The sequence below is a fragment of the Leptosomus discolor genome, chromosome 5 (genome assembly GCF_034619465.1).
Source record: "Leptosomus discolor isolate bLepDis1 chromosome 5, bLepDis1.hap2, whole genome shotgun sequence".
NCBI lineage: Eukaryota > Metazoa > Chordata > Aves > Leptosomiformes > Leptosomidae > Leptosomus > Leptosomus discolor.
In genome coordinates this window covers 2,253,731-2,275,350 of record NC_141395.1, presented here as the reverse complement: position 1 = coordinate 2,275,350, position 21,620 = coordinate 2,253,731, and the positions used below count along the sequence as shown (strand labels likewise).

General features: G+C 38.2%; 1 protein-coding gene across 1 annotated transcript in view; it reads right to left on the bottom strand.

The window, feature by feature from the left end:
- NEB (nebulin) overlaps positions 1-21,620 on the bottom strand; it is a 125,399-nt gene that overhangs the window by 23,057 nt on the left and 80,722 nt on the right. The window contains exons 96-122 of the mRNA XM_086465409.1: positions 21,157-21,264; positions 20,413-20,517; positions 20,214-20,318; positions 19,919-20,017; positions 19,581-19,691; positions 19,306-19,410; positions 18,527-18,631; positions 18,018-18,122; positions 16,778-16,882; positions 16,359-16,463; positions 15,733-15,837; positions 15,155-15,259; positions 12,500-12,604; positions 10,404-10,508; positions 10,125-10,232; positions 8,793-8,897; positions 8,026-8,130; positions 7,791-7,895; positions 7,102-7,206; positions 6,874-6,984; positions 6,275-6,385; positions 5,692-5,793; positions 5,466-5,564; positions 4,746-4,844; positions 1,606-1,716; positions 1,361-1,465; positions 456-560 (exon numbers count right to left, since the gene is read on the bottom strand). Coding sequence (XP_086321535.1) covers positions 456-560; positions 1,361-1,465; positions 1,606-1,716; positions 4,746-4,844; positions 5,466-5,564; positions 5,692-5,793; positions 6,275-6,385; positions 6,874-6,984; positions 7,102-7,206; positions 7,791-7,895; positions 8,026-8,130; positions 8,793-8,897; positions 10,125-10,232; positions 10,404-10,508; positions 12,500-12,604; positions 15,155-15,259; positions 15,733-15,837; positions 16,359-16,463; positions 16,778-16,882; positions 18,018-18,122; positions 18,527-18,631; positions 19,306-19,410; positions 19,581-19,691; positions 19,919-20,017; positions 20,214-20,318; positions 20,413-20,517; positions 21,157-21,264 — 2,844 coding nt within the window. The remainder of the gene's footprint in view (positions 1-455; positions 561-1,360; positions 1,466-1,605; positions 1,717-4,745; positions 4,845-5,465; positions 5,565-5,691; positions 5,794-6,274; positions 6,386-6,873; positions 6,985-7,101; positions 7,207-7,790; positions 7,896-8,025; positions 8,131-8,792; positions 8,898-10,124; positions 10,233-10,403; positions 10,509-12,499; positions 12,605-15,154; positions 15,260-15,732; positions 15,838-16,358; positions 16,464-16,777; positions 16,883-18,017; positions 18,123-18,526; positions 18,632-19,305; positions 19,411-19,580; positions 19,692-19,918; positions 20,018-20,213; positions 20,319-20,412; positions 20,518-21,156; positions 21,265-21,620) is intronic.

Below are 21,620 nucleotides of genomic sequence, written 5' to 3'. Positions count from 1 at the left end.
TAATAGCAGCAGTCAGTATTGTTTTGGTTAAAGCAATTTTGGAAGCAGAAAAAGAATGGCGGAGCTCTCTTTGTATCCCTTGAAGTTAGAATGGATAAAGCAGTTGAAAATACACTGTCAGCCACAACCCTACTTCTTTCAATTTCCAGGTTCTCTGATTATGAGCTCCTTTTATCTACCGACAAAGTCAGCCTGACGGATGTATTGCACTGTGTACAAAGATCCATATATAACAGGCGTCGGTAACTTTGAGATCTACTCTAGAATCGAGAAGTCATACAAGTATTTTATGTGTGTTCCAAACTTGCAAATACTGACTTTGGTGAGATGTGCAGTGTTCACAAAGCAGACAGGCACGGAGATGGCGATATACTGGAGAATTTGCTAGGATGACGTTCAGTGACGGAGGTTGGTACTCAGTGAGGGGGTTAATGAGAAACACGTGACCAACTTACGTGGCTCTGTAGTTCTGATGCCTCCCTTAGATGAACCTGTTCAAGATTATCTGGCACCACATGGTAGTGACCCTTACTCTTCTCATATTGCTTCTTGTACTGGTACTGAAGGGAAGGTGTCAAAAATCATCTCAATAAAAAAAAAATCCCTCAGCAAATTTACTTCTTAGGTCCAATCAAAGCAACACTTCAATGGAACATCAAAGAGAAATTAGAAATACAAAAAGGAAAACAAAACCAAGAAGTTTAACTCCCCGTATCAGATAGAACTTCTAAAGACGTGGGTGAACATTTATCTTTTTTTTTGACCATTTTGATTGCAACAAAGATTTTTTCCAAAACCAGGATTAAAAAAAAAAGAAATAGAAAAAAAGAAAACTGTGGATACATGAAAAGGCTGCACAAGGCAATAACACATTTTGTCTTTTCTCAGTAAAATTATCGAGTATTTTGTTAGACATAATCTGTACCTCTACTACAGGGGGATGTTAAACAAACATGAAATGAAAAAAGCAGACAAAAATAAAAAATTTAAATATATTAAGCAGGAAAGAAAAAAGTAAGGAGAAAAAAAAAGAGAAGAAGAAAATGGTATTTGTTAGTGTAATGCAATCAGTTAAAATGTAATAAAGAATCGATCCACTAAAAATTATTAGAGGATTTAAAATATTAGCAGTTCTAGAGCTAATAAAGAATCTGCTTCCCAGGAGACAGATGTGGCAAAGTTGCTAGTTAAGTCGGAAATAATCATTAGAAAGGAGAGGAAGAGATCACTACCAGGTGATGTCCCATGAACAATAACAGAGGGAGTAATTGTTACAGAAATAGTTAGCAGAGATCAGTTCAGAATAGAACCAATAGAAATGGAAAACGCAAGTGGAACTGGGATTAGTTAACGAGCTTACAGCACTGGCGAGCTGGCTGGTGCTCAGGACATGGTTCATGATCAGCGATTCAGACATGTCTGTGACAGGCTTATGAAGTTTCTTTAAATCCGCCTTGTATTTCACCTGCAGGTAAGGAGAAACCACATCAGAAAAGGAGACTGCTAATAAAACCTGTGGTGTTGAATGGATTAATAACAGAAAGGAGGGGTTTGTTAAACAAATAGGAAACAATTTCCCTAAGGGAAAAGCACAAGCAAAGGTACCTCGCTAGCCATGTTGTGAGCATCTTTCATGGTCTTGTAGATTTTCGCCTCCTTTAAATCATACTTTGGCTTTTTACCCATGTCTTTGGCGAAATTCTCCTTGTATTTCACCTACATTAAAAAACAAGCAGGTTTAACAACTGTTCTTGAGCATTCACTTGTTTGGCTGCACAAGGCAAAGAGGCTTCAATGCTGATGGTAAGCAGAACAACGAAAACGTAGTAACTTGAAGGCATCCCCTGGAATAAAGGCTATTTTAAAGATGATCTGACATGGGAAGAAAATCTACATCTGTATTTACAAAGCACCGCTTGCAATTTTTCGTTCAGCCCACAGGTTACACCTCCTCATTGCAAAAATAATAGACCCAGTCAAGAGAATTACGTTGACAAAACACAGCTAAATTTTGACCCTCGGAGATGAAGAATTTTGCACTTGATGGGAACTACACATGGACAAAAGATGCCCTGTTTCACAAAGAGACAAAAACTGACACACATAAAAAGAGTAAAAGAATATTTTACGTACTTCTTGGAGAAATATGACCTATAAGAACTACCTCAAGATGGCAATATATCCAATATTTCCACATACACTGTTATACGCGTACTGTGTTCTGTATAAATGAAGAAGGATGCCAATGGTCACAGGGAGAGCAGCGATACAGCTAATTACTAGGGATTAGATTACTCAAGCAGCTTAGTAACACTTCCAAACCACATTAGCCTCAGCAAGGTAAACCATAGCGACGTGAGGCACAGTAACCCAGCAGACCCAGGCTTGAGGCACAGGAATGTCTCCAAGAATGAGAGTTTTGCTAATGACTTCAACAAGGGCAGGTCTTCATCCGTCACGACTTGTCCCACAACACTGCTGCAGGTCCAGCTAAAGGCTAATTCCTCACTGTTTCTTGTAAACTTACAAAAGGGACATTTCCATTAGGAATATTTTGCATTTATTGCTTTTTTTTTGCTATCAGAGGTGGATAAATTTGTTTCAGAAGAGTTACTGAAGAGTGCAAGAATAACTCGAAGTATTAAAGATTAAGTTCTAGCTTATCTAAATGGTATGCTCCTCATCAGCATTACAGTAAACATCAGTAGAAAAATTCCGAGGATTTGTCATGTCTTCCCTGTAGTTGTACTGTGCCTGGTCTGGAAACAAGGGAGGCAACGTTTCTTTCTGTTTACCAATCCACATTTCCTTGGAGATATTTTATACTAACTAAACTAGCAACCCCCATCCCTGGTCTAAAGAACAAGAACTGAACGACCGTCATCAGTCTTTCTGAAAGAATTGGTTCAGGACCAAGGTAATACTTGTAAAAAGCATGCAGAAAATACAGGATGTGGCTGAGGAGGAAAAAGGATTAATGGTTCTTCAGAAAAAACTTGATCGCCCGTGCAATATTTAGGTGAAAGTTGAAATGAAAGATACTGAAGAACTGATAACTAAGTTGAGGAACAGCTGACTCATGCTGGAGGGGTTTTTATGACAAATGCAGAAATGTAAACAGATAATTTTATATTAGTAAAAAAAGAAAGATGATGAAATGTAGAATTAATCACATTCCACAATCACACTTTGAGTTCATCGTCATATTCTTGTCCACACAGCACCACATGGCTCATGCTGGATAAACACTGTTGCTCTTTTGCTTTGCAAAACGTGCCAACATTCAGATAAATCACAGTGGAACAGAAAATTCACAAATTATACAGCTGCTGTAAGAGAACAAAGAACATTAGCATTTTTGACATAAAGGTATTGGTTCTGACCTCGCAAAAACGAAAACCAAGCAGAAGTAAACGAGAATCTGTTCAGTTTTGCAAGCTATGCCACGTATGAGCAAGATCAGACCATCATGCCAAAGAGTTCACTTTTTTAAGCGCAGAAGAAGTGTTACTGAAAGGTCTGTGCAAAATTAAAAGCAAGCACGCCAGACAGGCAGAGGAAATCCAACTTAAAAAAGGCAAGTGGACAAACAAACTGGACATAATGCTTTATAGAGGAGAAGTCTATAAGAAGAAATGCTTAAGAGAAAAAAAAAGTTCAAGATTATGCCAGTTATTCTTTGCTCCCTTATTGACTCCAGAACAGTTAATTTTCTCTCATAACCAAAATAATCTCATCAACGTGTGTTTATAAGATGAAGAGGAGAACTGGCGGGCACTGGAGCAAGAGCATGGAAAAGGAAGGTCTCCTTATCACCGAATGGGTATGAATGTAACTTCTTTTTCTTGGAGTTCAATTGTTCAGTTTAAGAATCCTTGGTTCTACTGACAAGATTCTTGGTTTTCCTGACAAACACAGTGGCCGACATTCAAACATGCGACACGTACGTGCAGCAGTCATGGCTAGACATGGAGAAACCATAATCCTCCTTTTTTCATTTGGAAATACGTGTGTAAAACTGAAACAGCACAGATCTGTCCGCTGCCACTTTAAAAACTGCTATGCAGCCATCTTTTTTTCTCTTTTCCAAAGGTTTTGAGATGGCAAGAAGCATAAGAAATTATGTGCCCTCAAATCATGCCAGGATACGCTTCTCAGAGGCTCTGGGGCCGATTCAGTCATATGTTACAACGTGCTGGAACAGCATAATGGAGAATAGAATCGTTTAAATGAAGTTTGAACAGAAGTTTGAACAGTTAAATGAAGTTCTGGCGTGAATGTTACGTACATGGTATGACTGTTCGCTGAAAATTACCAGCGCCATCGTTCACGTTTGTCATACACGTGTATTTCCATTTTTTGCACAGTTCCAGGAAAACCAGCTCCAGCTTATATGTTTTGGGTTAGGTTTTTTGGGTGAAAAAGGTGCATTGGAAACTTCCATTAAAAACACTGGTAGTTCCAAAACCATTACGAAGGGCATCATAACGTTTCAAGCTTCATGCGGTGTTTCTGAAACAGGCAAATTCCTCACCCACAGAATTCCCATGCACGGTCTTTCGAGAGGAAAAAAACCAAGGTCACGTCTAACTTTTGCTACATTCAACAGCTTTGACACAAAAAGATCCAGTGCAACTGGTGCATCATAAACCCTTTAACAGCTTGGAATTGTAAGATAATATGCAAGCAAAGAGACAGATGCATAAAAATGGCATTCCCAGATGTGTGACTTAAAGTTCTCTTACATGACTACTTAGCATATTAGCTTTCTTAAAGGTTCTCATCCATGGGGTATCATAAGATGCAGCTCCATGCCCTCTCATATGTCGTTTGAGGTATTCTGCCTATAATGCGTAGCAAGAAAGCACGATCAGAAATGCAAACAATTACAGTATTCAAGCATGAACTGGTGAGAAAGAACCAAGTTGAACTGAGGTCCTGGTGGAAAAGTGCTGTCACAGAAAACAGCAAGCATGTGCTTCAGACTGATCGGAGAACACGACCGTGGTGTAAATGTAAGCAAGCGTCTACTAATGTAACACAAAACCAGAAGGTTCTTTTAAAGGCACAAAGTAGAAAGGAAGTGGCTGAAACAAACTAAATGGCTGTCTCAAAGGATGGGTAACAACAGCTAGCTTAAAGGCTGCTTCTTGTAAAGCCAATACCCAGAAAAGCTAAAAAAAAAAAAAAAAAGAGAAAGAATACTGCTAACACTTCAGCCTTTGTATTTATGGATGGTTCCATACCTCCATTACTGACATTTAGTAAGTCAGTAGAAAAGTTTATTTAACAAAGAAATACCTCGCATTAGGATTTAATTTTTACTTTAATACGTTCCCTTTAAAATATTCCCTTTCCCCCAATATAAGAATAATCGCAGTTATAATGCTAGCACCGCTCTGTAAGTTACTATCCTGTCTCGTTTCTCTCACTGATTCAAAGTGGCACCAACTTTTTATTATTACCTGGCTAGTCAGCTTGGACACCTCCTTTGCCAGTTCAATATCTGGACGGCCCAGCATGGTTACGCCAATGCCAGCTTCTCCACGCTTCTTGTATTCAATCTAACAAAGGGGGAAAAAAAGTATGGTTTAGTAGTGATGACTTTCTCTTTTAATTATTTAGTGACACTGTTTTTAATAGTAAAATTACTGCTAAAGCATTATACAGAAAACTTAAAAACCAACTTACATCACTAATTAACTTGGCAGCCTGAGTTGCTTTCTTAATATCTGGTCGATCTGCGATAGGTGTGTAGTGGAGCTTTGACTTGGCATCTTTCTTGTATTCAATCTAATCGATGGTGACAGACAGAGGAAAGAAAATTACCGAGGTTTGTTCATGAGGAATATACCTTATAAGGACATAGCAATGTTGCTGGAAAAGCGCATAGTTTGGGGGCGTGTTTTTAAAATAATTTCATAAGGAATGGATTTGGGAATCTGTTCCTGCAAGTTGCCTACAAATGAAGAAATAAGCACTTGCAATTCTGTCTGTATTTGAAGGAATGAAGAAAAATATTAGAGGTGATTTACAGCAGGTTACTTTAAATCCCACCACGTGATTAAGTAGAAATAGGATTTTCAAAGAAGTGTTTTATTTCAGTGCAATTTTACCTTTGTAAATATTTGCACCTTTATCTTTCAGAATTACACCTGAACACGGAGGCTGGGATGAAATCCAAAAGTACGTGAACTTTTGGTTTTGCCAGCTGGCTTTGACTGAATCTGCTTACACAAGCTACTTACTTCACGAAAAGACAAGACAAACTTACTGTACTCTGTTTTTTAGCAACTTCCATGGCATGTTTCACTTCAGGAGGCTCCAGCATGACAGAATAATTGGACTTGCCTTTCTCCTTCACAAACTTCTTTTTATAGTTTGTCTGTTAAGAGCAAAAAGGGTCATGTGTGATATTCTTTTTTGTTTCACATGGAGATAAACGCTACTGAAACTTGGAAACAAGCTCAGTGAAACTGTTAAGACAGATAAAACTGTCTCCTCAGTCCCAAAACGTATGGTCCCCAGCTTGTTTGTCAGAATTTGCACTTTAGATTACAAAAGCTTGCTATTTGGAGATAACAGTTTGGGTTTAAACTGTGTTCTATGAAAAATAATATCTGAATTAAGAGCACCCGTTAGAACTCCAGCCCATCACTTTTCTCCAGAGTATTTCGACAGATTCCTAATAAAATGTGTTTCACTCTTTGTTAAAGCCTCATTCTGGTAGGAATTAATCTTTTCTGACTCCTTGGGCATTTTACAATGAGGCTCCGAATGTGTTGCACGTACACTAAAAGATGCAGCAGCCTAATCAATGTTAGGCAGCAGGTAAGAATCTGACCATAAATTGCTGTCACACTATTTCCTTACCTCACTGACATTCTTGGTCACCTCTTTCACATGAGCAGTGTCTCGTGTCTCTGGCAGGGTTGTGTAAGACCCATGTGGAAGCTGCTTCTTGCTATATTCTTTGTATTTGTTCTGCAAGCACAGAATAAAAACAGGTAAAATCAGCAATGCAAGCCCTGCCCCTGCCCCCCACCCCTCCATATTAAAAGGATGTACTTAAAATGAACAGGTAACTCCCCAATGTCTTACCTCAGATACAAGAGAGCTGACATTCTTAGCCAGGAGGATCTGAGGTGTATCTGGAACAACAAGGTACGTTCCTCGAGCTTTGTTGTGCTTCTCTTTGTATTTTATCTGGCAGGAAGCAAAGGTATCATTTTAAGCAGCGTGTATCTTGTCGTGTGGCAATTTAAAAATAAATTACTATAGCTGTGCACGCCTGGTAGTGCAAAAGTTTGCAGAAAAATCCCATCTTTTGATGTTTTCCAAGGTAAATTTATTCCAGTCTATATATTCTTATAGCTCTCACTTTGAATTTTATTAATATATTGAATGTTATTATATTGTTAGTAATTCTTAAAGATACGTTGTGTTATGCACAAATTATACCTGCAGCTTTTTTTGTTGTTTCCTCCAGATAATATTTTCATTTCAATAACAGGAATGCAGAGATACACCACATGTCTAGGCTGTTCAGGCACTGTTAGCTTTGAATATTTATTGAATCCATGAACTAGGCCAGTGACATTTACAAGACCAAATTTATTCAGATTTTGCCAATTTGTTAATGAAACAAACAAGTCAAATCAAATAATGAAGTGAGACTGAGGAAAACTTTTCAAAGCTTCATTCTTAATCCGATCATATTTCCAATAAAACAGTTTATGTATTACGTGAAGTTCTAGTAGAATGAAAAAAGTGAGTGCTCCAGTGCTTACATCACTCGCCAAGATGGCATTATTTAAGGCCAATACTGTGTTTTTATCATCTGTGACAGAGAGTTTGCATCCCTTTAGGAATTCCCGGTCCAGTTTGTATTCATACTGCAGGAAGAAAAAAGAAAAGAGAGTCTCAAATCTCCTACTTTTTTTTTTTTTATTATTTTTTTTTATTTTATTCTGAACCTGAGAGATGTGGGGAAAGGGAGCGATCAGTTTGTTCTGATTTTCTTACATCACTCTGTTGCAGAGATGACTTGGCTGCTTGAACGAAGTCAGGCCTATCAGCGATCCAGTGCCAATGAGCCTTGGCTGCTTCATATTTCTTCTTATAATCCAACTGTTTATAGTGAAACAAGCAGAAAAAAAGAAGTTACTTGGAAGTTGCGTGCCGTAATGTGACATTCATACCGATGCAACTTCTCTTTCAGTCTGTACCAACTAAAGAGAGAAGAGGTAAACAAGTGCATCTACATCAGACTAGGGCTTTCCTCTGAATCATGTACAATCCAGCAGGAGTTCATTTACTCTAGTTTTTCCACTGCTAGGTGCAGAAAGGAACATGAATGACTGAAAAGATGTCATGACTTGGAAGAAGGTGCGTGCTTTTGGTTCCTTGCCTATTGAAGTGGATGATGGGCCACCGATAGTAGAAAACACAGGAGAGCTTCCCGTGAAGCGATTACTTTGTCTACAAGAACATATAATTCACAGAGAATTTCTGGGACCGCGATTTGTCTGTCAGGAAAACAGAGGGGGACTAGAAGAACAGTGGATGGGTGACATACAAAGATGCCAAGTGAACTCAAGGACAACTTGCAAGAGCGAGCACTTTAGTATGAAATAAATTAAAATATATTTTATTCAAGCAGCATAAGAATTAGAAGCAACGTCCAAGCTCAAGAAGTTTCAGTGGAACAGAAAATAATTTCTCCCAGTCTCTGTTGCCAGGCCCAAACAGTATCCATAATAAAATCAAAGTATTAATAAAACTGAACTCACGTTGCTGTTTAGCTTGTAAGCGTGCCTTGGAGTCTTAATATGAACTGAATCTGCTATGACGTTGCAGTGAGATTTATTCCGCTCATACACTTCTTTGTATTTCAGCTAAAGGAAGGCAAACACAAGAAATGGAAACAAAGATAACATCATTATCAACAAGAAGAGCAACAAAATACAAAAAACATAACGTTAAAGATGGCTCCTGTCAAGATAAAATCTTAACAGAAGAAAAAGAAATTACATTAATACCACTTGGCATCAACCATCTGCCTGAAAGAAGGGTCCTCTTCAGCAGCAGTTCTCTTGAATTAGAAAATGTAGCAGGTATAACTCACCATGAAGCACAGGCTAAGATTTAACAAAACCTCCACATGAACAGAACTTCTGCCTGTTTCTAGTTTTATTGCACATAGTAGAAATGCTTTAAAGAAAGTTATCTTCCGAGAGGCACGTTCAATGCTTTCTGAAAATTCCTTTATAGAATCTCAAATTCAACACTCAGTTTGGAACCGAAAAAATGTACTTTGACTCACGGATCGCTTTTGAACATCTTTGTGCCTTCATGATCCATGGTAGTATCTGGATAACATGGCTATTTTTTACTCCTAGCTTTACTCATTATATAGATAATCCATGTAGCATCTGAACGATTTTCACGCTACTTAGTCTCACAGTACATTACTGAGTTACAGGAGTGCTAGTATCCTCATTTCATTTATCTAAGAAACAACAATATGAAGGTCAGAGAGAAAGCCTAGGGTAGGAAAAGGAATCAGGACCAGGACTCCCAAATCCTATCACATTATTCTATCCACTGTCTTCCTTTCTCTCTCTTTTTAGCCTTTCATTGCCCCAGAATCAAAACACATTAATTTTAGATCAGAATATTTACCTTACATATTCACAATATCGACAGAAGTAATGAATAAACACAGTAATGTGTTGAGTACCTTGTTCAAGGCTTCACAAAAGCCACTAGCCAACAGAGGAAGAAGACCCAGAACCAACCTCCCCAGATCCATGCCTTAATTAGACACCAGTGCCAGCCCACAGCTTTTATTACTAGTGAGGGCTGCTCTACCCCAGCAAAGTGTTCCAAGAGCTGCAGAGCAACATTACACAGAACAACATCCTGAACACTGTCACACTCTGGGGGGGGTTTGAAAAAGCATTAAGTACATATGGAGTTTTACATGCAACTAAAACCAATACACGCTGACAAGAAGCTATTTTTTTAATGACAGTGTAACATATGAGTTTAAAGTATTGCATATCAAAGTAAAAAAAAATAATTGTGTGTGTCTGATACCACAGGCAAGGTGATTTACTTACATCGCTTATTCTGTCCTTGACCTTGCGCACGTGCAATAGCATAGGGGTATCATGGATCGTAGTATAGCCTTTGGGCTTGTCTCTGTTATATTCCAACTTGTAAATAATCTGAAGACAAAAATTATAGATCATATTATTTCTTGACATTATTGGTGTCAAATGAAAGAAATCAAGATGAGAAACACTGTATAACTGACTACTGAAAAGGCTGTATCCTTAATTATCACACTTCAAAGGTCAGAGAAGGAGATATACTTGAAAGGGACCAACCACACTTACATCACTAATCTGTTTGTTGACTTTTGTGGTCCTTAAGTGTTCTGGAGTATCCACAACCATAGTATACTTGTCCTTCTTCTTTTCATAGTCTTTTTTGTATTCAACCTGGTGATTGGGAAAGAGTGTATGTTAACCACACAAACCAAGACAAAACATCTTCAGGAGATATGTATATATTCACACGTGAAATTGCAAAATCCTTCCACCAAAGCCACTGAAAGCTGAACATGCACAACGAGCTAAACTTTGCAAACCCCTTATTTGTGTAAGAGGCTGCCGATCTGTGTGATTAATTTATTTCACCAAGTGTAGAATCTTCACTTCTATTCTAAAGCTCCAAGGCTGAGTAAAAAAAAAAAAAAAAAAAAAAAATCAATCTTGGCAGATCAATGTCTTTTAAAATTGGACAATAAATTAAATCTGGACAATACCTTATTTTTAAATATTCAGATTAAGAGAAACATGAAACATCTTACACAGCAGAAGATAAAAACATCCACTGGATATATCATGAATGTATCACGATGCCAGGCGATTTTAAAGGCTTTGATAGCAGAATTTGTACCTTGATAATTTTTCTTAAACATCATCTTGCCCTACTCTGGAGTCTAAACCTGTTTTCACAGAATTCAGTGAGGACAGACTGTACACCAAGAACGCCAATTCATTGTAGGCAGCCCGAGGGCAGGTGGAAGAGGCTAGTGCACATCTTTAAAAAAGAACTTCCATGCTCTATTTTGCATCAGAAAATAAACCCATGCTTTTGAAACAGGACTATGACAGACAAAATATAAAAAATTATATACAAGCAACAAATAACAACATGAAGTCAACTCAGGTGATCATGCAGCTCAGGCAGAGTGCTTTTCTTTTTTTGCTTCAAACATACTCAATCTTACCTGTAATGAGTTTTTAATGAGATAATAGAAATCCATGGACAAACTGAACAAAAAATGCCTAGTAAAAGACCTTCAGTACCTTATTACTGAAGAATTTTCTTAACTGTGTGCTGATAGTAACAAAGAAGAACGCCCCTCTCACAGAATTGTTTTCTACTGTTGCGTTTCCAGGTTATAATTCAAATGTTATATGCTGGTTTCACCTGGCCCAGTCAGGAATCATTTTTACCAATGAAAAGGGTAAGGTTACTGCTAGCAGCTGTGATTTCAGAGCAGAAATAAATATGTATCAGTTATTTAATATGCTACATTTTCATCCAGCTGGTATAACCAAAATATATATGCTGGAATCCAGATAAAATGAAGATAGAATATGGAAAAGTAATTCTTCACAATACCATCAGAGTAATTACAGGCTTTCTTTTACACGGCCAGAAATACAAATGTTAGGCTCTTTGTTCTGTATGAACAAATGGATGAATCACACTCACTTTCTACTTTCCAATTCTAATTAAACTGGCAAAAGGAGAGAGTACTTTTTTTAATAAACTGTATTACGTGACTGCACGAGGACTGCTTTGCCAGCCTTGCCTAAAAGCAGCAGGTAGAGAAAGAAATTGATGAAAACACGATTTACCACAGGCCTGTGCACCTACACCATTTCTAAGAGCTCTTAGAAGTGACTCTGTTCTGTACCTAGGCACAATGTGACACCATCCTCAGGCAGTGGCAGATAAGCGTAGTGATCTGCCAGCCAAATTACTTCATCACGGTCACGCTGAATTACGGGACTTGTGTTACGAGGGGTGGTCACTCCAAGAAATGGTGGCAGAGTGAGAATTTGGTTAGGAAAACATCAGGAACAGCTAACATACAATATCTTAAATGTACATAAAATTTCTCTTTATGTAAGCGTGTGAAATATTATATAGAAGTGTCTATAATAATTATCTATAATGAAAGGAGAAAATGGAGGCAAGATCAGCCTGAGCTGAGTGAAGTCCAAGTTAAGTAAATATTGTTTCAGATATTCTGTTTTCAAAAATATGTTATCATAGCCAGCATTAAGCACATCAACAAAACTCTGGACTCTGATAGCCACAGAAATTTAGAGAACTCCCAAGCACTACATATTAGAAGTCCCAGCAGCTAATTTGTATATGTTATGTCTCCTATAGCAGCAGTTCTTCATATTACCTGGCTCCATAAGTATGTGTTGTAGAGTGCTGTCAGCATATCTGGCCTCAGAATTTCATTGCATCCATGTTGCAGGAGCATCTTGGCAAAGGACTTATATTTTTTCTGTTCATGCAAATGGCAACGAAGCACAAGAGAGACTTGTGAACACCATAAACAGCAACACAGCTCTAGATCCCAGACACTTTGAGAGTGGAGAGATTTAGGCAAGGTACTGTATGTATTCATTCAGATGCGCATACAACTTACATCTATATATTTAAGAATGTCAAGATCGTATATTAAAAGGTTTGCACAGTATCCCATTAAGGAAATTGCAAAAATATTTTTGGGGAGATAAAAATAAATTATAGATTAAGGTGAGGGCACTCAAAAGCCAAATATGTCACTGTTGCCTGTGTGATCAGTAAGAAGATAACGTTTGTAAAGGTCATTAAGAGAGGTAATAAAAAATACATGCATGGCACAACGTACATTTTTTAAAACCTCTCCAATGACTTCAAGAGGCGTTAGGTTTCTGATGTCAATTGATGCACAATACATGAAAGTACATACAGTAGAGATTAGCTCACTCAAAAAGTAATATACGCAAAAAGTAATATTTCTTTTTGGGTGGCAAAACAAAAGACTGTCTCATCAACTGAACTAAAACATCACAACATCACAGGTGAAGCCTGTGATACTGCTAGCTGTAGACATTTCACACGGACAGAGTAGCTGTGAGTGAACCAGGCACTTTCAGGCAGCACCGGCTGGTGCTCCTACAGTACCTGACTGCTCAGTGTAGTCCCCCACTTGGCCAGGAGATTCCTGGGATCATCCACAATAACGCTGTACCTATCTTTGAGCTTCTCATAGGCAGCTTTATATAATTTCTGCTCAGAATAGCATAATACAGTGCAATGAATTAAAAGAGGGTGAAGACACACAGAGATCATAGTTCTAACCATTGAAACCTCTTTACATGGACTATTTAAAGGCTGGGATTGAACTTCATGTCCAAAAGAGAAAAATATATTTAACAAAAACACAGAGAGAACACATTTCCAAGTAGTACATGCATTTCTAAATTTCCACTGGAAGGCCTACCCTACAACTGAAGGATGCCTACATTCTACCCCTGCTGCTCTTCAATAAGGCATTTTATGACTTACTTTCTTCATGAAAAATAACTGCAGAAGCAACTTTGTATGGAACCAGATTCTTGATTTGAGTACAAAGAGAACACAGTGAGATGCAAGGGTAAAATACAATGTTATGCGATCATCTGACATTTTGTAAGCAAAAACTATAATCCCTCATCACAAAACCCATCACTTAGATAACAGAAGACATTTAAGCAAGTTCCTTTCAATGTATGGAGCCCCTGTCACTAAAATTTTACTCATTTGTATTTCTCATATTAAATTTTTCTTTGTTTGCTCTACCAAACAATAAGAAGACTGAATACTAACAATCTTCCATAACAAATTCTGGTTCACTGCAGAGTGACAGCAATGGCATCTGTGGTGAAACAGTTTCTCTTACCTAGAACAGATAATACCGCAATCCATTTGACACTGACAGTGTTTGGACATTGCCTTATGTAAATATTTTCTAGTAATCCTTTTGTGCTTTTTAGCTTTGTATACCGTACATGGGAAACTGAGTAAAAACAAAACCACCACCAGCAGGACCTGCAGTGGACAATGTACAGAACGCTTCTTTATCTTGAGATAACGGCTTCAAGGACTGGAGCTAACAGAGCAGCCACGGCTGTCTGAAGGCTGGCGAAGAGTTTCCCCCAGAGTAACAGCTCCAGCTGGGCCCTGAAGTGAACGTTCTCTCAGAACGAGTAGGGGGCACTTACTCAAACGACCACCAATGACCACCCAAGGGCCCCACGCACGCGGAGCACAGTTCTGCAACGCGAGCAGTATGGAAACAGGGTAGAAAGGTGGAGCCGAGTGTGACAAGTAACAATGGGCTTGGCACATAACCGAGATATGCAAATTCTAGTACACAAATACACTAAGTTTTCTGTTTAGCTTTGCAGTGGATTTGGGAACTTTCCCTGAGTGACCGATTCCAGGCGCTATCGAATAAAGCAATGTCTCCTTCCTAAACGTAGTTCCATTTCTGCGTTTCAGGAGTTTGGCTGCTAAAATGAGAACACATTTACTGACAGGTAAACAAGTTAACATACTGTCTGGTGAAAAAGAATAAAATATCAAGATGTGAAAGTCTAAATATAGGAAAAGCATCCGAGTCTGGCGTGGTATGCCAACTCTAACCCGGTGAGAATTCATCTAGAACACAGTGCTTTTCAATGGGCTTTGTCCTGTGGGTATAGCTAGAAACTCCATTGGTGGTTTTAATCTTAAACCCAGGGGCATTCATTATTTAAATTGGGATTTATTTACCAGTCAGCAAAGGAGAAGTTTCTTTGCAATGACAAAGTAATGCAACAGGGGTCTGGATTGCTTCTCTGTCCTAATAGACAGACGGACAATAAGAACAACCTTGTCCTTCATGATTTTAGTCTGACCTTAAGACATCCTTAAGCCTGAATATATTTTGATTTATCTACAATTTCATAAGGAAGATCAGCCTTCAACTCAGTATTAGCATACACACACTTATTACTTCAGTATGAGGCTCTACAGAAACACTTACCCCATCCATCAACTGAGTTGCATGTTTAAAATGCTTGTTAATTGGAGAGTCAGCTACATAGTTAAAAAGAGACTTAGTCTTCTCAAATGTCTCCTTGTACTTACACTGAGGAAAAAACAAACAAACAGAATTTCCAAAGTTAATCCAAAGAAGGATAAGGTAATGAAAACATACAATTTTAGAAACAATCTGCAGCAAAACTGTGGTAGACTACATTGCATAGGTGTGTTTAACGTATCTACAAACAAAAACCAGTTGTATATGTAGTAGTTTGCAGGATGGAACTATCCCACCAAGAAAGCAACTCAAATTTTGTATCTTCATAATTTTAAAGCTAAACTTAGATTCACTAGAAATGTTACTATGGAGCTGATAGCTTTGCACAGAACAGAGGGGATAAGTAAAAGATCATTTTGCCTGTATTTTCTTTTATAGTAAGAACGGAAATTTTAAATGCTGCATATTAAGTTCTACCATGAGTTATTCATAACAATGTCTAGATCAGAATTGGATTCTCCTGCCAAAAAATTATAAGCAAACATCAAAAAAATCTTTAGCAACAACTCTGTTTTACTTACCCCACTGTAGAGCACCTTATTCTTTTCCGCCAGAGCAAAACTTGGAGTATCCCACGCGTAACAGCCAGTGCCTCTGAGCCACGCTAAGTCTTCCTTGTATTTAACCTTTAGAAAAAGAGTAAAAAGATTCAGTTTTAAGTGGCACCAAATGGTAGCTGATCAATGCTGAAATGGCACCTCAACACAAGATGCAGCAAACAGAGCTACATCCGTTACTATTCCATTATAAAATAAGTTAGAGCTCCTCATACTTTTCTGATGGACTCGGATTATTCACATACCTAATCTATCATTAGCTACTGGAGTTCCTGTGTGAATTAAAACCCATTTATTCTTGTCCAATCAAAGGGTTATTATATATATAAATGTTGTATAGAGTTAAGAAACAAATCTAAGCAAATGCAACCGAAATTAATTAAGACTGTTCTGTTAATTTCAAAAGGAGATGGGGTGCAATTTTAGCCATCTGGTTTGCTCTGTCATTTCACAGATCTGCCAGGGGAAAGTGTAAATCACTTGGAAAAATTCAGCTGCCTTCCCTTTTTCAAGAAATAGGACTTGGTTTTCATTCTGGAAACCTACTTATAACTTTCAGCCCCTCACATCCAGGAACTACTTGAACTCACATCACTGATAGCATCCGTGACTGCACGATGATGGAAATGCTCCGGACGGTCTGGGATTGATCTCCAGATTCCTAACTGGCTCATATAATTTTCCTTATATTTCACCTACAAAGAAAATTGAGGAATGAAGTAAACCAATTTGAGAACAGCACACTCTAAACCAGGCAGTTTCAAAACTTCCCTTTTTCTGAAACATCAAAACTAAAACAGTGAAAAGGAGATTAACTAGCATTCGCCTTTGTAACACCAAAGGCAATCAAGTATGTAACACTTCAGAGAAGCAGAAAGTTCCTATCAACAGTGCCGATCATATTTTTTCTAATTATTTGACACTCTTCAGTAGAACAAGAGCACAAACGGCATATTCCAGGTTATTAAACGACAAACGCTAAGTAGGAATTAAAGTATTGTATACGTACACTGCTAATATCATCGGTGACCTTCCGATGATAGACAATATCCAACGCATCTTTCACTGTGTGGTACTTGCCCTTAGTATTCTCAAAGGTTTCTTTGTAGCGCAACTGGTAAGAAAAATAACACATAAAACCATATTTTTATCTGTCAGGAATTGTTCTAGTTAAATTTCCTACCTCTTAGGAAGGACATCCAGGGATACATTAGGATATTGGACAGCAATGTAAGTCCTGAGGAGTTTTAAGAAGCTGCCATTGCCTATGATGAACTGCAATTTGACTGCAACTTATGGTGAAAATCAGAGAGAAGAGGAGCTGGTACATCCAAAGCGACATTTCATCCTATTCACTTTCAGACTGAAGACTGAGGAGAACACATCCATGTATCACAGGACTACTCTCTAGAACAGTGAAAGTGCCACTTTTGGCATAAAAAAAACCCCAAACCCTCCTTATCCCTTCTTCCATGTCTTGATCTAGAAGAAAGCTGGAAGATCATTTCAGTCTTTGGAGAAAGAATGTCTCAGAAGAAATTTCTCAGAAGAACTGGGATGCTCCCTTGCAGGATTTAAAAATCATTAAGAGAGCAGTAAGACTCATCACCAGAACAAAACACCAGCCCAGCACATTGCCTTCCAGGATACAACGTGCAATCTGAAATATCTAGCAAAGGCTCAGGAATGAGTAGAGTACTCTTAGCCATTGCCTTAAATCACAAATCACTATTCCACACTTGAAGGAAAAAATCAATTTCACCTTAATAACCTTACGTGCAGCAGCTCAGATAATTTTTCTGTCTAATCTACTTCTAAATTAAAAAATGAGCACATTCTCAGTGATATGCAAGTTTCCTTCTAACACAAAAGTGAGATGAAAATGTCTGCTAAAAGGTATTCTGTCCTGGCTCCAGCATCAATCATTTCACTCCAGTCTGCACTATTCGGAGATTTCATGTGTAAGCAAATTACTCTAAATCTATTTTTCCTTTGCTGTAAGACCACACTTCAGTGCAATGGAAAATGAAAATGAACTGTAATAAATGAAAAAAGCATTACAGTGACATCGAGTTTAATAATCCCGGTACTATCAAATGGAAATGTACATGCAAATAGGGTGACCTAGTTCATGAGCCACACTGGGATAGTCTAGGCTTTGCATGCTTGTTCCCCATTGATCCTTTTTTTGTTCTTTTTATAAAGAAACCAAGAAAAAGCAGCAGTGAAAGTGTTTGTGCAGTACATACATCACTGGCATTCAGGTATGCTCTCTTGGCTCTGATCAAGACCGGCGTGTCGGGGACAGGCGTGTACTTGTCCTTCATCTTCTCATACTGGATTTTATACTTTTTCTAAGACAGACAACAAAAGGGAAAAGTTATATCTTTAATCTCAGAAGCATTTGCTAATCTGGTATTACGTTAATGCCCAGGGGCGCCACGCTGAGTGCATAAAGTCAGCATTGCAAAGCGCTTCTGTCAAACTAAGCTCAGCTGTTCAGCTCTTTCTAGGTCTTCCTGGTCTTGCAGCCAGTGTACCTCATTCTGCAAACAAGCACTCAGAAACAAGTATCTTAAAATACTAAAACATGTTTTAAAATTGTACTTTTTAACCTTAATATATAAAGGAATTGTGGAACTTAAGCATGAGAGAGAGAAAACTAAATGATGGTTAAACAGATCTGAGCCTTCAAGCTATCACTAAAACTAGAAATAAAACTTGTAAACAGTCAGCGTGTGATACTCAAGTACCTTACCTCACTGACCATGTCCTTCACGTGCCTAGCATGTGTAAAGGCTGGAGTCTGACCGCCAGCATGATGATGGGGTCTCTCTCTGGTGGCAAGTTCCACATACAAGTACTGCAGCAAGAAGAAAAGAATCAAAAAACCATACATTTCAAGTAAGTTTTACTTTGTCTCTCTGAAAAATGACTGTAAATTCACACATATACATGACCACACAATTTACCCCAGGGAAAAATAAGGCACCCTTTCCTCTTCCATACTATCTCAGTTCATACTCTTGATATTCTGTAACTGCCAGTAACGTGCTCACAAACGAAGAGGTGAATGCATGTGACATTCATGACCTCTCTGCCCTACAGCCAGACCTAGCTTTAGATAAAAGCATCCATAAGGTCTGTTTTTCTCTATCTTCATTTTTGTTCTGCAAATTTAAAAATTCTGCAAAATTTGTAGCTAATAACTCAGATATTGATCTACTATATGAATAAATAAATGATGGTTAATGAAGGTAGGAGGAAAAATATTTCTCTGATGAAGTCAGAGTTTCAAAGAATCTGAACAAGGGTTCAATGCTCTATTTCAGATGGACAAAGCCGAATACATCTGTTACAGTGACACAGTCAAAACATGAAAATTCAGAGCCACTTAAAAATGAGCAGCAGCACTTTAAACACCCTCTCCAGGAATTCTGCATTAGTTTCAAATGGCCTGGAAAGATTTTGCCATACTTTAAGAGTATATCAAGAGGGATCCCCTGACTGTTTTTTTTATCAGTACAAAGTTTTCACCTGGCTCTGTATTTTTTGTCCTTGCTTGGCTCTTAAGAAGTCAGGTGTATCAAGGACGGAAGTGTATTTTGTCTTCAGCTCCTTGCCTGCAGCTCTGTAAACCAGCTGGAAAAAAAGACAGGTCCATGAATTATTTCTTCTGTTACGTATGTTCATTTAGCAGCTGAACAATCACAGCTTTACAACTATAACTTCTCATATATTTCAGAAAAAAGTGAGAGGGTCTGAGCTTAACTACAGCCAGCAAAGATGTGCAAAAATATTATAGAACTTACTTCACTCAAATGAGTTTTTAGTTCCTGAACCGCTCTGTATCCAGGAGTATCCAACACCAAATTGTATTTAGGCCACATCTTCTTTGCGGTATCCGTGTATATATAATTAGACTGGAAACGGAAAAGCAGTATTACTTCAGAAGCTTTTATTACTCTTGGTAGTAATGAAAATTTTACAGTGTAACCTAACAGTACTTTGAAACAACTAACTAGCTGCATGGCAAGAAATTCTGGCACAAGTCTTCACTCATTTTCATGTACTTAACTGCCTGGAAGCACCTAGCATGCACGTAGGTAAATCAATCACTGTTACACACGGGTCTCAAGGAAAGTCTTACCCAAAGCTTACGCAGGTGACGAGCACGGACCATGTCAGGAGTATCATACAGGAAGCAACCCAAGCCCTTCAACCACTTCAGATCCTCTTTGTATTTATTCTATGAGGCAAGCAGAAAAAGAAAAATCAAAAGTGAACCTTTGGGATAATCTCATTAACCAGTCCCCAAGCACAGTTACAAAGCATTTATCTATTATAGAACAGAATGCAAATGATAGAAGCCAAATTCCACTTTCAGTAGGAAAGTACCAGGCCTGTTGTATTCAAATACCAGGTATCTTAAGAAAGGTGCTTACATCACTGGTGATGTCCCCAACGTAGCGGCAGTGCAACACCTGAGGAGTGTATGGCAGGGAAATCAAGTGCCCCTGCATCTTAAAGAGATCTGACTTGTAGATTAACTGAAAGAAAAAAAAAAAAAGCATTTCACAGGTTCGGTGATGCTGAATATTCTAAAGCTCTTCTGGCCTTTTTTTATGTTAGAGAGACACGTACATCACTGACGGCTTCCTGTGTTGCTCTGACTTGACGGATTTCTGGTGTGTCTGGAGTGGTATGAATCTTGTCCTTGTACTTGTGGTATGTTGCCCGATACAACCTCTGTATCAAAGGAGAGAGCATTCTACATGTTAAAAGCTTAAAATGGCAAGCAGTTGGGTAGAGTGTAAGCACCTCTCTTTTAAGGGCAGTTTTTTTCCCTAGGTATTGCATAACTAGCAGAGAAAATGGAGCAAACAGACTATTTTCTACCCAGGCAGAGATTTTCCACTATTATTTTTGATAGCATCATCTCTACTACATGGAGGATCCAAGACTAATCCCACAAACATTTAAATATATGTATTTAATTTTCGTCCTATTAAAGCCAATGACCAAATAATGAGTACATATATATATAAAACCTGAAACTATTGAGACCCATGTCATACAGACACAATAATTTCTATACAGCTTTAATCAAGTAGCAGCAGATCAGTTGATAAAAATTAGGCTGCGGTTGATTTTATATTCTGGTAACGGTTTTACAGGATTACAGAAAGTTAGAGTTACCAAGAACCTTAAAAAGCCATACAGCCCAACTCCACACCTGGATCACGATCCCTTGCCATTCTTGATGGATATTTGTCTAAACTGCACAAAGAACAGGGATCCCACAGCCTTCCCAGTCAGGGTACTCTCATCATTCCTATTTTGGGCACTACAAATACAATTGAAAGCAAGTCCGTATATTTACTGTACCTCATTAATCACTTGATTCACTTTCTTCACGTTTTCAAACCCAACATCTTTAGGTCCCAGAGTATAGCCTTTAGCTTTCATGTGTTCATAGGCTTCTTTATATTTCAGCTATAAAGTGGAAAAAGGAACAAAAGCATACAGACAGTAAATTTGGTTGTGATTTTACTTACACTGCAGTTCTGACAGTAATTTATGCAGTAGAAAGATCCAGATTTGTAAACAAGTGAGATGCAGCTATATCAGAGTTAAATACACTACATCATCGTTATTTTTACCTTTATCACGTGGCCCAAGACTAATAATAGTTTAAATTTATCTTGTTATCAGTAACTTCTCTCTAGCCCTGTCTCCTGGAGTCACCTCAGACCTATGTTGTAGGTAGCTTGTCTCCAATCTCCGCTCTGTTCCGGCAGCTCCTAACTAGATCCCCCTGGATAGACCTTGGCCCTGGTTCCTCACCTTGT